Below are 14,831 nucleotides of genomic sequence, written 5' to 3'. Positions count from 1 at the left end.
CTCAAATTTTGAAGATAAAAAAATAAAGTAGGAAAAAAAATTATAATTAACATACGTGTGGTAAGAGGCTAGTTAGTTGTATATAAAATTAAACATTACATATCTTTGTATATATATCACATACAAGCAAGATAAAAAATTTATTTTGTAGGCGTTTGTACTATGCTTTTTTATATGATAATGGCTTTTTGCAGTGAAAACTTGACTAAAGACGACAAGATCAGCTCCATGGATATCCGCTCAGAAAGTACAGCAACCATTGTTTCCACAAAACTAGAGATTCAAAAGAAGTCCCTGAGAACCAAATTTGGTAAATAGTAGGAATCAACAGGAAGCGCATAAGCTAAAGCTGCCGCCGCGAGAAGAAAATAAAGGCAGTGGCACTGGCACGTATATGATGTATGTATGATTTGATTTGATCTTTGGCCAATAATTTACCATAACAAACAAAAAAAGCAAACCAACCTACCTATATGGTTTAGGCCCGCCTAGCCTCACCACCAATTGTGGAGGAGATGAAGAGTTTGGTGGACCACCCTTTGAAACCTTGACTTATATTTATATTATGTGGAATCCTCTTCGCGGATGTTACATGCCACATATTCGTCATGATGCATGCGTGTTCCTCTTGGCTAGCTAGGGCCTTCATTTCATGCCCTTCCGGCCACGTGGTTTGCCGACAGAAGGCTGTCGAAAAAAACCTGGCTTGTTGCAAATGCATACATACGAAAACTAGAAGTAAATTACCTCGTATCTATATGCATAATTTGTTGGGAAATTTATAGAAAGTTAGGCCATGTACAGCAATTGGTGTACTATGATCATATGTAAGAGCAGAATCAGATAAGGTGTGATTTGATTTAATTTTAAGAGGGGGAAAGTTTGGGACGAATCTATGGCTTCAACCCTCCGGCCCCTACCTGCAGAGGCAGCTGCTGCTGCAGCAATCGTATCTTTTTGCCTTTTTGGTGTTTGTCGTCTTTTAGGCAATTGCTTTCAACGCTTTTATCGAGGGCTGGCTGCCCAATAAACAAGGCAGGAATAATTTTGTACTACGTTCACATAGAGCTATATAGCTCTAGCCTCTTGCTACTTGATTTGATCGATCAAAATGTAGCATGCACACCAACTCTATCATCCATCCATCCATCCATGTCGATGGATATGCTTTGTGGAAGAGACGAGAATCCTTCTCGATTGTGTTTAACTTGTGTTTCTTTTCTTCTAATTTGCACTTACTCCGAGCATTAGCTCTAGTTTATTTCTAATAAAGGAAAAGAAGATATCATTTAGTGAATAAATTTGACAATCCTTCTATTATTTGTGTGTATATTGTGCATTCCAACTTCAATCCGTAGTGTTTGCATGGTAGTACCATTGGCACATTTCTTGGGAAAAATAAGGAGTCAAACTCAGACAACACTAAGAGAGAGCAAGGGAGAATAATATAACTAATCCGTCTTGGAATTAATCATATGATTCACATATATAATTAATGTAACGATTCATTGAAGATCGTATTATATGCAAAACTCACATTAATGTAACTTTTATGAAGTATTTGAAGACTTTTAGGAATTAATTGAATTCATTGTCCATGTCATTAATGAGAAATCTTTATGCTCATATTTATATATTATATACGTCGTCAATACTTTCTTATTTTATTTTATAAAAAGCGATAATATTTTATTAATAATATAAACAAAAACAAGTACAAAACAACTAAGGTGATGAATATGGATGCAACTGCTCCAATGACCAAATACAACAACAAGTTAAATTGATATGGAAAGAACACGCACAACCCAAAAAATAATTAAAATCCCCAAATCATCAACTAGAAACACATCATACAATAAAGATTTGCGAGCAACGGTAGAAACAACCAATCTGTATCGAAAGCCAAAACCCAAAAGGAAATAAAATATCCTAAACAAAAAACAAACAACATCAATATCCTAAAAGAAAGATTATTATTGCAACCTTTTTTTTAAAACATACTTTAAAAATCTTCCAATTGTTTGAAGTCTTACATAAGGGGAACTCTTAAAAGTAAAAACAGTAATAATCTTTCTATGACACTTATATAAGGGCAACCATTTGTTTTCATCTTTCGGTTTTCGTTTGCACTTCTTTTGAAAACTAAAAAAAATTGAAAACTTGTTTAATAAGAGCCCACTTGATAATCATTTCAGTTTCTAATTTTCATTTTTCATTTTAAGAAATTGAAAATAGAAGACTTGTTTGGTAACAATAATTTTAGTTTTCAAAAAAAACTAAAATCTTTTTAAAAGTTGTTTGGTAATTTATTTCAGTTTTATGTGGAACTCAGAAGTGGATTTTTTAAGGACAAATTGTGAATTTGAGATCATAGAATGAAAGTGCATGTTATAAAGTTTGTAGTATATTTCGGTGAATTCTTTGGAGTTAGGATGATTTTTTTTGTTGTTGTTGTAAATTTAGATATGGAGGCCCCAAGGATTAGATTGAGCCTACAGTTGAATGTAATAGAATTTGTTTTATGTTTTCAAAATGACCTTTATTTTTTAAAACAACTTTATAGTGTTTTCAGTTTTCGTTTCATTTTTATGACCCTCCTTTTTGTCATTCACCTATCTTACATCACTACATATACATTGCACTTTAGTCTCAAAACTCGACATTTGGGATCTCTTGACTACGTTTGGCCACAGACCCAGTATGAGCCTTGGGACCTCATGTTCTAAAATTCGCTAAAAAAATAATCATAAATTCAAAAATAAATAAAAAAAAGTGGGGGACTCTGTAAAACATACACTTTCAGTCTATAACCTTAAATTCAAATTTGACACTAAGAAAATTTTCATTTCGTAGTTCCACAGAAAATTAAAAATAGTTACCAAACAAATTTTTAAATTTTTTTTTACCAAAATAATTATTGAAAACTGAAATTTTAAATTATAAGACCACACGACTCTAAAAGAATAGATAGTGTCATTTTAAATTACATGAGCATTCTTTTTCTTATCCTCCGTGTATACATAAATATAGAAAAATAATATATAGTAGAAAAGCACTAGTCCACTTAAGTTATATGGGTGGGTTGAAAAGGACCCGAGATCGCGTATGAAGGCGTTATAGCATGAAGGTATCCAGCAAGGCCCATATTTTTACTGTGCATTAGTACTGTATTTCTGTAGGTTTGGATAATGCTTGATTTACCCCTCAAGTCCTCCCAAGAGGTAGCAATGTTTATATATAACATATGAGTGAAGGAATTAATACAACCATCTTCTTCATCATCTGAATATTCAGCTGAAAATTACTATCTATGAAGCTCTTCGGGTTTTCGGTGACGGACCACCGTGACATAGTGCCCATGGTGAAGTTTGAGTGCCACTACTGTGGCCGGAAGTTCGAAAACTCTCAAGCATTGGGTGGACATCAAAACGCACACAAAAGAGAAAGGCAGCTTGAAAGGATGGCCATATTAGAACATGTCCAGCAACATCACCAACCTCCTCCTCCTCCTCCTCCTCCTCATGATCATGATCATGATCAATATCAACGGTCAGCAACAGGTGTCCCCATCATCAATTATCCAATGTTCGTTTCCTCTAGTAGGTCTACAACCGTTGACGGTTGTGCTGGTTATAATACTGCTGGTGGTGCAGTGGTAGCACCCAAAGATCCTCATGGCTTGTACTTGAAACAGATCGCAAAACAAGAGGCTGTTCCGAAAGTGGATGAAGAAAACGACGTCGTCGATCTGCGTTTGAGACTTTGAGTCATGCACACTCCCAACACCCTTGACTTAGTTCTAATATTCCCAGTCCAGGTTTATTTGAAAACATGTATAAAAGATGACAAAGCTTTGGTAAGCTTTCTTTCCATTGTGTGTGTTGAAATTAGGGCTTGTTAAATATAGGTCAATTTTCATGAAGATGTAATGGATGTAGTTAATATACTCTCTCTTTTTAATTATAATCCAGTAATCATGTGTCTCGTCGAGTAAGTAATTAGTATGTCTACAAATTTTAATGAATTTACAATATATGTCACTATCAGAAATGAAAGTCCTTGAAAACATCTCCCTAAAATTAAGGCGTCTCTTACAATTTCACACATTGCAATTTCACACATGAAACTCTCAGCCCCAACATGAAACAAATCTTTGACAATTTCACACTTAATAAATTCAACATTTTTGTTTTCCTTATATCATATATATATAACACATTGCAGCTAATAGCATCAGGTTCACACCCTGTACTTGGGATAGGAAGAAACAGCTCTCTCTTGCTTTATTAAGCCTACCCGCTAAACAGAAGCCATCCATCAAAGTGTTCTAAGTAAATACATCAGGATCTATGCCCCTTTGGGTTGGAACATAACTTTAGCTTTTGCCAGATTTTAGCGTTCGTTGCGGGTAGAAAAACAAGGTGGTATAGTAGTTTGTCCTTATCTGATGAGTTAATCTTTGTATTTATATATATATATATATATATATACCTACTTTGCAGGTAATAGTTTTTTTCTTGGGTTTCCAAAGATCTTTTAATGAAGTTTTATCTCAATATACTTATGTGTGAGTCTACCTCTTGTGGAGGTGTGAGTGTTTTTTCGTTTTTCTATGCTTGTGTCGGGGTCTGAGAATTGACTTCTTTTCTTATATGGTACTTGCTCCATTGTCGAATTGGGTCTTTTTTCGTTTTTATATGCCTGTATCAGAGGTGGCTTTTGAGTTTAATTACCTCGACTAAGGTAATTTATCTAAACTAGAGGTGATTTATGGATTTAATTACCTGGTGTATGTATAGGTATTACTTTATCTATTATTAAGGTATATATGAAGTTTCCAGTAATTCCGATTACAAGTTTTGAGGTAGGGTATACCTAGAAAAGAGGGCATGTTTACAGTTTTGGGTATAATTTTGTGTGATTTTTGAGACGTGTATGGTGTATTTTCCATTTGTATTAAATGGAATATGTTGTAAATATATCATAATTATCATGACAAAAATTTACCTAATTTATGCTTTATAGGGGCATAATTGGAACAAAAATATAATTAAAAATGAAAAATATAATATGTAGACATCAGAAGATAAACAAAAAAGAACGTAATTCTACATGACAAAAGACTTAAATCAACAACAACAAATACATGGATTGCACCCAATTTCTATTTTTTATTTTGGACTTATCCCAAATTTTCTATTGAAATTAACTTGCATCTTTCATGGGTTCAATCCCATTTACCAGAAAAGAAAATTTGAATCTTCGAGTTAATTAAGAAAAAGAAAATTTTAAGAACGAGAGCTCAGTTTGCCCTAGCTCTACTCTGTTGCCGCTGACTTTCCGGATAATTTACATTATATATACACAATATTGTATGCTCGTTTCTATTGTTCTTTTTTTGAGAACAAAACAACATACAACAACATCAAAGAAAAGGTGGTGTCCGAATTAGGAGAGCACGGATGGTCCTCGTACTACTTCACTTCACATAGCTAGCTACTTATGATCTTTCAGTGTTCGAGTTAATTAATGAGCAATGTCTGCTTTACAATGTAACAAACAATGTATATGTGGAACATATTTGGACGGTTCAAATTTAAGCAAAAACAATGTAACGAAAGCTATTTCCTTCTGGGAGCTGCACCACGAAGTCGTGGGCGTTTGCATTGCATTGTTGATGCATGCCTCTTCAACCTCTCTTCTCTTTGCAAATTTTTATGTGGTTTAAAGAAAATAAGGACATGTTTGGTATTCTATTCAAAAAAGTAAATTTAAAAATGATGATTTTTTTATATAAAGCACATGAGCTTTCAAATAGTGATTTTAATTTCTAAAAACTTATTTGGTATTGAACTCCGACCTATTTTTAAGATCTAAAAAATTGAAATTAAAATAAGAAAATCAGAAACCCAAGATTCCCAAATTGAAATTAGCAAAAGAAGAGAAGAGAGGGAGAGGGAGAGGGAGAGGGAGGAGAGATAGAGAGGAGAGAGGGATGAGAGATAGAGACGACAGAGGGAGGGGAGAGAGAGAGAGAGGGAGGTAGAGACGAAAGAGAGAGAGAGTGTAAAAAAAAAGAAAGAGACGAGAAAGGAGGAAAAAGAATGGGACGGGAGAGGGAGGAGAGAGAGCGTGGAGAGATGGAGGAGAAAGAAAGACACGAGAGAGAAAAAAACCATAAAACTTCGCTGTTTTGGTTTTTAATAATTGGGGATGTTTTTGAGTTTTTAAAAATAGGCATACCAAACGGATTTTTGTGACTTTGAACTTATAATCTGTTTCTAAGTTTATAAAATTCAAGTATGTTGGATAATAAAGGGCCTAAGAAACCAATCCACAACTAATCAATCAACAATTATTTTCTTATGGCAAATTTCGTAGCACGTGGACTAGTTTGATAAATAAATAGTTTTCTAGGACCAAGTCAACCCTAAATTATTGGGAGATCCACGTGTACCGAACTGGAAGGTACCCTAAAGAGTAAAGACCATCCAACACTACACGGTGCAGCTCCCAGAAGGAAACGATAGATTATTGTACGCATAGTTTTTGGCCCTCCATAAAAATTCGCTTTCATTTCGAGCACCAAATATTATATAGAATCTAAACAACAATTTGACAAAGTCAGACCATTACTTAAATATTAGAGGAGCATGTTAATTTCAATGATTATTAAATTTAACAATTATATATATATATATATATATATATTCACCAATACTATTTCAAGATGCTCATTAATTTGACAAAGAAACCCCGTTTTAATTGTCTTAATTATTTTGAGCGGTTTTGCTTGCGCATAGATAATGAAACACATATCCTCGTCACATCCTCATAAATTAAGACAATGGTTATTTTTCAGCCCTTCCTATTTAATCAAACCTCATTTGACAAATGAGGGCAGCGCAAGTCTCTCTATAAAGTCTCTTTGCTCTCCCATAATAGTTTCTGTCTCTCTCTCTCTCGCTCTCTCTCTCTCTCTTTGCTCGTCAACCTTGATCGGCAGGCGAGAAAGATGAGAGAGATGGACGAGATGCGGTCAACTTATGTGTCATCCTACGGGCCCAGTGGTGACCGGAGCTTTGACAATGCGGGTTATGCGTGGGAGAGTAAGAAAAATTCATCACGTAAATCTTCGTCAATCTACAATTTCAGCCAATCAGAGCTTAAAAGACAACGTCGAGTGGCCAAATACAAGTCCTATGTCGTTGAAGCCAAATTTAAATCCGCTTTAAAGAAAGGGGTACGTTGGTTCAAGAACAAGTATTCTACGCTTGTATATGCGTAGATTGAGAGAATGTAAAGGAATCTATCTCAGATCTGCCAAAACATTTTGCGATTTGCATGCATTTGGGGTGTTAATTAGCCTTCAATTAAGGTTGTGTAATTAATTCTTTCAATTTAGTGTGATCCGTCATTCATATTTTCCAGCCAACACTATTTGTTCAATTTTTGTTATGGATTATCAACATGAGAATCATTCTAAAGGCTTTCTGGGATCAATGTGATAAATGTCAATCAAGGTAGTATTATGGCCAATTCTTCTTCTTCTTCTTATGTGATAATTTGTCGAATCTGAAATGTTTAAGCTAGAAATTGGCTCATGAATTCCTTCTTATGATATATGGGATTTACAAAGAGCAAAAAGATGTTTGATCATAGTGCTATTACTACACTACATTCATATATAATCTAGATCAGCTTAAGGTTTTTGAGAGTATAGCATACCCTGTTCGACTGCAATCCATAAAGAAATCGGTTACCCAAAAATAAGCGAAGAAGAATGTTTACGTTTGAACTCTTATGAATGTGTTCGTTGGAGAGCTCTCTCTCGACTTTTTAGATGACATAAATCTACAAGCAAATGTCATAGAACCAAAAACGTTTTGGCTTGTAGAATAAAAAGTTGTTGAGTTTTCTAATAATATTATTGTTTTCTTTTATTTATTAAAATTTAGTAATGAAGAGCTAAGAGTATGAAATTTCATTTACATAGGAAGTCCATACCTATGAGTCAGATATTACATTCTCACCAGTATACTTATAAACATGATAATGCAATTCCATATCTATTCTCAAACCCCTAAATCTTGAACAACACAAGTTATCATCAAGACTTAGAAGACCTATTGATTAGGGGTGGGCATCGCATCCCAAAAATGCGCATACCGACCGTATACCGAACCGACAATTTAATTTGGCTAAATTATTATTTTTCATTATTAATTCTTCTGATCCTATCTGCACAGAAATATTTTGTTAAAAGACTAGGTAACAATATCCCTAATCCCACGAAAATTCATCCTAAATCTATATTTATAATTCATTTATTATTTATATACACGTCAACTTATTAGTGGTTGGATATGAAGGTTATTCTAGGTTGCGAAACACTAGAACATAACACACATTAACCCTAAACTGACTATGCCTCTTTTAGTTTTTCATTCAGTCGCACCCTCAAACCTCAAGCACCCCATCTTTAACCCCGAAGCATTCAATCGATCTCATCTTTTTGTCAGCCCAAATCAGCCGCACCACCACCATCTTGACTTTGTTTCTTTGGTTGCAGTACACAAATCAGATTTGGATTAAAGATTATTAGGCCTCTCTGCTACAGTTTTGGGCTATTTTAAAATAATTTCATGGCTGATTTGTAACATTATTTGCTATTTTATTATGTATTTTTCATGTTCGCTTGTAACTCTAAAATTAAGTTATTTGATTTCGTGCATGGATGAATTAAACTATTGATCTTTTATCTCTTTTATGGGTAATTTGGAATATTTGTTCCTTGAAATGATTAAAAATTATATTTTTATTACATAATTAATATGTGTTTTTTTTAATGATACTACTGTATCAAACTAACCTGAACCGAATATTAGGTTAATTGATCCAAACGATTAAAGTTCATAATATTCGGTTAACGGAAGAGAAATTGGCCAACCAAAAATTTCAATATGATTAACAAAAGAATCCTCTACTATTTCGAACCAACCCGTACCCAAGCCTACTAATGATAAAAAGGAATCAGTCAAAACAAAATAAAAATGTTGGCTTTTCTAAATAGTCATTCTACGCTATAATGGAGGACTGGATAATAAAAGCAAAACACACAGAACAAAATGACTCATGAAAGTTGAGCTCAACGCAACTAAACGGCCAGACAAAGCAACATCACACTTAAATTATAAGGAATCTCATAACGCGGGACCCAAGGCCCAACGGAAAAAACAAAACTATGGCCCAACCCAATATGCACTGGATGTTTCATTCGTCTTCTACTATTTGACTTTTGAAAAACTACTAACGTCACTCTGCGGTGCAAAAAGAATCACATACTCTCACCTCCTACACCTGACAGGCTGACACGTACCCCCCCAGTTGCACTGGCCACGTCACTGAGCACACATTCCCCACATGCACTGCTCCGTAACTTTATCGTGTTCCCTTACCATCTGAGGGCCACTCCAACACACCCATTTGGAATTTGAAATGAAGACCCTCTCCAAAGAGACGTTACAAACTTATAACTTTGTCTTTGTTTTTTAATTTTTTTGAAAACAGATTTTATTATTAATCATTATTTTTAAAAACACAAAAGTCCCATTCTATCCCCCATTTATTGCTTTGAACTACACAGGGGGGGCCTGCCTCTCTAATGCTGTTGAGACAGTGAGAGTGAGTTTCTGAATGAAGACTCTGACATCAGAGAAATTAAAAGATTTCCCATTTGATTGTGTTCCTTCCCATCTCTGCTGAATCTTTCATTGCTGGCTTCACTTTGTTTGTTCCCCACCACCATCTCCAGGAACACAGAGGGCTTTGCTTAGCTGATCCTGCCCATTGTTTTATTGTAAGTTTTTACTTTGAATTTCAGTGTAAAGTTGGAATCTTTGTTTTTGGTTTCTGGGTTTGTGATTTGGGTTTAGATTTGTTTTGCATCTTGTCTTGGGGGAGTGATTGGTTGCTGAGGATTTGTGGGGAATGGGTGGATTGGTTTCTGTACAATACTACATTTATGTAATTTACTTTAATGATTTGGTTGTTGGAACATGGAAGCCTACTGCACTGAATGTTGACTTTTTATTTTAATTTTATGTGCATAAAGTTCTTTTTTTCCCCCTTAGTTGGGTGCATAGAGATGCAAAAGCTTCTTTTCATTTGTTTTCACTTTTGTTTTCTCAGCAGCCAATAATGGGGCAACGCTTCACTTCATGCTTAAATTAGGCACCAGTGGATTTTGGGTGTTTGATAATCTAAAATGGGTTGTGAAATTTGTTGGTCCAATTTGATTTAGAAAATTAGATGGTTGAAGTGTATATGATAGAGGGTAAATGCAAGTTGCATGTCTTAAGTGAAGCAGACAGGTCAGAGATTGCAGCCTTTATTATAGTAGTATGAGTAAACTGAGAAAATGTAGCTAATCATGTGGAGTGCTTTTCTTGCCTTGATTCAGCTTCTTGAATGTCATAGACTACGCTATGCCAGAAGATACCAAGTATGATCACAAGTGAAGAGATATTAACTATAGTTTCAGCTTTATAATTGATGTGCTTGGTGAGGTTCACACTGCCTTGATCTTGAAAGCTAGAACAATAGTTAACTGGTATCCATTACCATAGGAATAATCTTCCCTTACGGACATATAGAGAGATGCACAACATTTTGTTTTTGGTACTAGATGCAAATAATTGTTTATGGATGTGTTCCACTGGTTGTATATTTATAAAATTATTTTGTTTTGATCAATTTGCAGAGGGAGTTCGGTAGTGGAGCGCAAATTGTTGTTCTCCATGCTTCTTTTACTTAATTGTTGAAGTATTCCTAATTTTTGCATCAGAAAAATGGGGATTGAGAAAGAAGGTTCGAAAAGTGGAGCAGGTCATGTGGGTGGTTTCTTTCAGCTGTTTGACTGGACTGCAAAATCTCGAAAAAAATTATTCTCTAGCAAGTCAGATTTACCAGGTATTGTATCTGCATAAGGCATACTATGTTTATCTCTTATGGTCTTGTATCATTCTCCTATTTCATGGTTGGTTGTTTTGAATTTTGAATTCTTTTTTTTCTTCTTTTTTTTAGAAAGCTCAAAACAGGGAAAGAAAAGCTATGGGAACTTGCCAATGACGCGACAGCATCTGGTGGGAATTCAGTTTTTCAGTGTTCTTGCACTGCTTATTTCTTTGGACCATTTTGATATGGTGTTTGAATCTAATACTATTTATAATTCTTGTTATATTTATAGGTAGATGAGGATGAAACTGGGGTAGCGCCTAGTGTCAAAGGTAGCAGTGATTATAGTTGTGCTTCATCGGTTACAGATGAAGAAGGATTTGGAACAAAAGCCCCTAGTGTAGTAGCCAGGCTTATGGGATTAGACTCCTTACCCACATCCAATTCTTCGGAGCCCTACTCTACCCCATTTTTTGACACTCAATCTCTCCAAGATGCTCCTTACCACAGGAGAAACATTGACTGTTATCATGACGATCAGTTAAGGTATTCTGGAAATCTGCTAAAAAATATGGAAGGGCCTAACCGGAATCCTTTGGAGGCAAAGCCCCAGAAGCTCAGGCCAATTGAGAGGTTCCAAACTGAAACATTGCCTCCTAGATCAGCTAAGTCTATCCCAATCACACACCATAAACTTTTGTCGCCTATAAAGAATCCTGGCTTTGTTCCCACTAAGAATGCTGCTCACATGATGGAAGCTGCTGCAAAAATTATGGAGCCAGGACCTCAAGCTACTGCCAAGGCCAAAATGCCTCTAGTAGGGTGCTCTTCAGTACCCTTGAAGGTTCAGGCTCTCAAAGAAAAGGTGGAGGCTTCCCAAAAAGTGCCACTGGTTGGGTCTGCTTCAGAAACCTTGAAAGGTCGAGATTTGAAAGATAAAGTTGAAGCTGGTTATAAGATAACGAGGCCTTCTGAGGTGTCACGAAAGCCTGTTGAGTCAAATGCTGCTAAGTATCTTAGGGGCCAGTCTTTGAATAAGAGCTGGAATGGATCTGTCGATTTGTCATTCAGGGCTTCTTCTGATACAGAAGAAACTAGAGGAAAGTCCATTTCTCTTGCAATCCAAGCAAAGGTCAATGTTCAGAAAAGAGGTCAGAATTTAAGTAGAAATAGAAGCTTGGTGGGTCACAAAGAACAGAGTGAGGTAAGCTCAAACCAGTCCTTCAGGAGCCAACCAAATGTTCAGAAGAATTTGCATAAGAAACCTTCTACACATAATGCTTCTGGTGCTCTTAGGCAGAACAATCAGAAACAAAATTGCCTAGTTGATAAAGAGAAATTACCTTCAAAGCCTCTGGTTTCCAACTCGCAAGGTAGAAAAGTGCTGTCTGGGGATTCTTCTTCTGGACGTCACAAAAGCTCAATTCGAAGTAGTGGAAATTCCAAAATTGGATCGAGGAAGTTGGGCTCAGAGGCAATGGATGGTGATAAAGAAGTGTCCTATTCAAATGCAAGGAATTATCCTAGGAAGAAACGATCAATAGATGGGAACTTTCAATTTAACAAAGATCGGGCTGTTGATGATATGTTGAGTGAAAAAAATCAGAAACCAGTTCAATCTAATCCAATTACTGACAGGAACTACAGTTGGGCTGAAGATAGCAGAAAGAAAGGCATGGATGTTGTTTCGTTTACATTCACAGCCCCACTTACACGTTCACTGCCTGGGACGGAAATCTCAGCTCAGGTTGCAGAGAAGAATACTAGTCTTTGCATGGATCATGGGGGTAAAAGATTGTTGCTTGACAAAGACAGTATGAAGCTATCTTCACTGGGTTATAATGTAATAGGGGGTGATGCTTTGAGTATGCTTTTGGAACAAAAGTTAAGGGAATTATCTTATGGGACTAAATCTTCTAGTCATGACTCCATGAAAGAAGGCTCAGCTTCAACTGCTTCAACTTTTGATTTAAAACCCAAATTTAATGCAGTTAGTTCCATGCAAAGGTTAAATGACCAGAGAGACCAACAATTGGTTACAGAGAAATTGGGTGGCCGATATGAAGCTGACTTTTCATTCGCTGACTCTCCTGCATTCAGATTGAAACAGAACTTTCAGGTATCACTGGCTTTCGCTATTACTGGCTAATTTTTTTACAACGCTGGTCAGCTTATGGCTTCGCTTATTCTTTTTTTTTTTCCACTTCTTTTTATCCCTTTTCCCTTAAAGTTAAAAAAATTACTGGTGGCATAACTTGGCACTACTGCACCTGACTGTAGCTGACACAACTTTAATATTTTCAGGGAGTCAATAAGACGGACGAATACAGCAGCAGTCATGGTGAAGCTGGACTCTTGCTCAGTGGCCGACATCCTAGTCCAGTCTCTGTTCTGGAACCTTCTTTTTCAAATGAAAGTTACGACTCTTCAATTAGCACTGATAGTAACAGTACAGAAGGTATATAAGATGCATGTGTATTTTGTTATTGTGTTCCCGCTCCTTGAAAATGTATCTTATTTCAGAATGTCTGAACACTTTTTTTTGGTTTCTTCAGCAAGCAGATTGTGTTCATCCGTTCAAGCTCAGGAAGTTCATGTTTTCAGTTCTTCGAAGAAGTTCCATTCAGTAGAAGCTGACACCGAGTTGTTAGATTCTGCTTCTTCAACATCTACAGGAACTGTGGCAAGAAACCATGCAGCTACAGTTTACATGCCAGAACCTTTGAGATCAAATGAGTGGGAATTGGAATATATAAAGGAGACACTATGTAATGTGGAATTGATGTTTAGAGACTTCTCGTTGGGCCAAGCCCGAGAGATCATAAATCCTCATCTCTTCAACCTGTTGGAGAGTCGAAGAGGACAGTTGGAAGGCGACGGTGGTGAGTCCAGGCTAAGGCGAAAGGAATTATTTGATTGTACAAGTGAATGCTTGGACTTGAGAAGCAGGCGTTATGTGGGTGGCGGATACAGATCATGGGTGAAAGGAGTAGCAATGGTGAGAAGAAAGGGGACTTTAGCAGAAGAAGTGTGCAAGGAATTGTTATGTTGGAGAGGCTTGTGGGATTGCATGGTGGATGAGCTTGTGGACAAAGACATGAGCAACCCCTATGGCAGATGGCTGGACTTTGAAACCGATGCATTTGAGCTAGGAGTAGAGGTTGAGGGTCAAATATTTAATTCTTTGGTAGATGAAGTGGTTGCTGATATCCTGGAATTGTAATGCCTGAAACATGTCTATATATCCGCTCCACCTAAAATTCTCGTGCAGATGATCTTGTAGTATTTGGATACTTGTTAGTGTTCAAGTTATTGGTTTATTTATTGCATTTGATTCATCAAGCTTTGTGATTCAAACTAAGCAATTGCCATGTTGTTCTCATCAAGTTGAGCTTCCATGTATGTTGTGTGTGGAAACAATTAAGTTGGCGTACCCCTCTTGGTGTGTTTGAACTGTGAACTTAAGATCGAGATATGTGATTGTAAGTTTGATCATATCTCGAAAATCCAATGGCAAAAAGAGTTTCCGCAGTTGCAGGAAGATCTCCGGATGTTTATTTTTTCCTTCAATCATAAATGAAGTTGAGCAAAAGATAGTGACTTGTAATAATAACAAGGAGCTGTGTCCTTTGGAGCAAATTAGAAGTGATGTGGATGGGCTGTTATTATAACAAGTTGGTCACAAGAATAGACAAGTAAAGCCATATGGATGGTTAGTATGGAACAATCATATTTAACAAAGAGCATTCTTCTTCTTCTCATAATGGCAAAGTTGGTAAGCTTTTAAGATGGACAAAAAACATAAAATTGATCTGAAATTTCTCTCGAAGTGGGGGTTGGTCTCTCCAAGTATACGACGACAAAGTGGAAGG

The 14,831-nt window shown here is 36.2% G+C and overlaps 1 protein-coding gene across 2 annotated transcripts; it reads left to right on the top strand.

The window, feature by feature from the left end:
- The first annotated feature begins 9,627 nt into the window (after window positions 1-9,627).
- LOC103323114 (uncharacterized) lies at window positions 9,628-14,297 on the top strand. 2 transcript variants are annotated; one of them, XM_089046068.1, is made up of 6 exons: window positions 9,628-9,862; window positions 10,850-10,974; window positions 11,089-11,147; window positions 11,252-13,078; window positions 13,264-13,417; window positions 13,515-14,297. In XM_089046068.1, the coding sequence occupies exons 2-6, from the start codon at window positions 10,854-10,856 to the stop codon at window positions 14,180-14,182; spliced, it is 2,829 nt and encodes a 942-aa protein (XP_088902194.1). In that variant the 5' UTR covers window positions 9,628-9,862; window positions 10,850-10,853; the 3' UTR covers window positions 14,183-14,297. The 2 variants fall into 2 exon arrangements, with proteins under 2 accessions (XP_088902194.1, XP_008223298.2); XM_008225076.3 differs by having other exon boundaries at window positions 9,633-9,862; window positions 10,766-10,974.
- Window positions 14,298-14,831: the final 534 nt, after the last annotated feature.

Source organism: Prunus mume, linkage group LG2, assembly GCF_029339155.1.
Source record: "Prunus mume cultivar Tortuosa linkage group LG2, ASM2933915v1, whole genome shotgun sequence".
In the NCBI taxonomy this organism is placed as follows: Eukaryota; Viridiplantae; Streptophyta; class Magnoliopsida; order Rosales; family Rosaceae; genus Prunus; species Prunus mume.
Note: the sequence above shows the minus strand (reverse complement) of the source record. Positions and strands in the feature narration are given on the sequence as shown.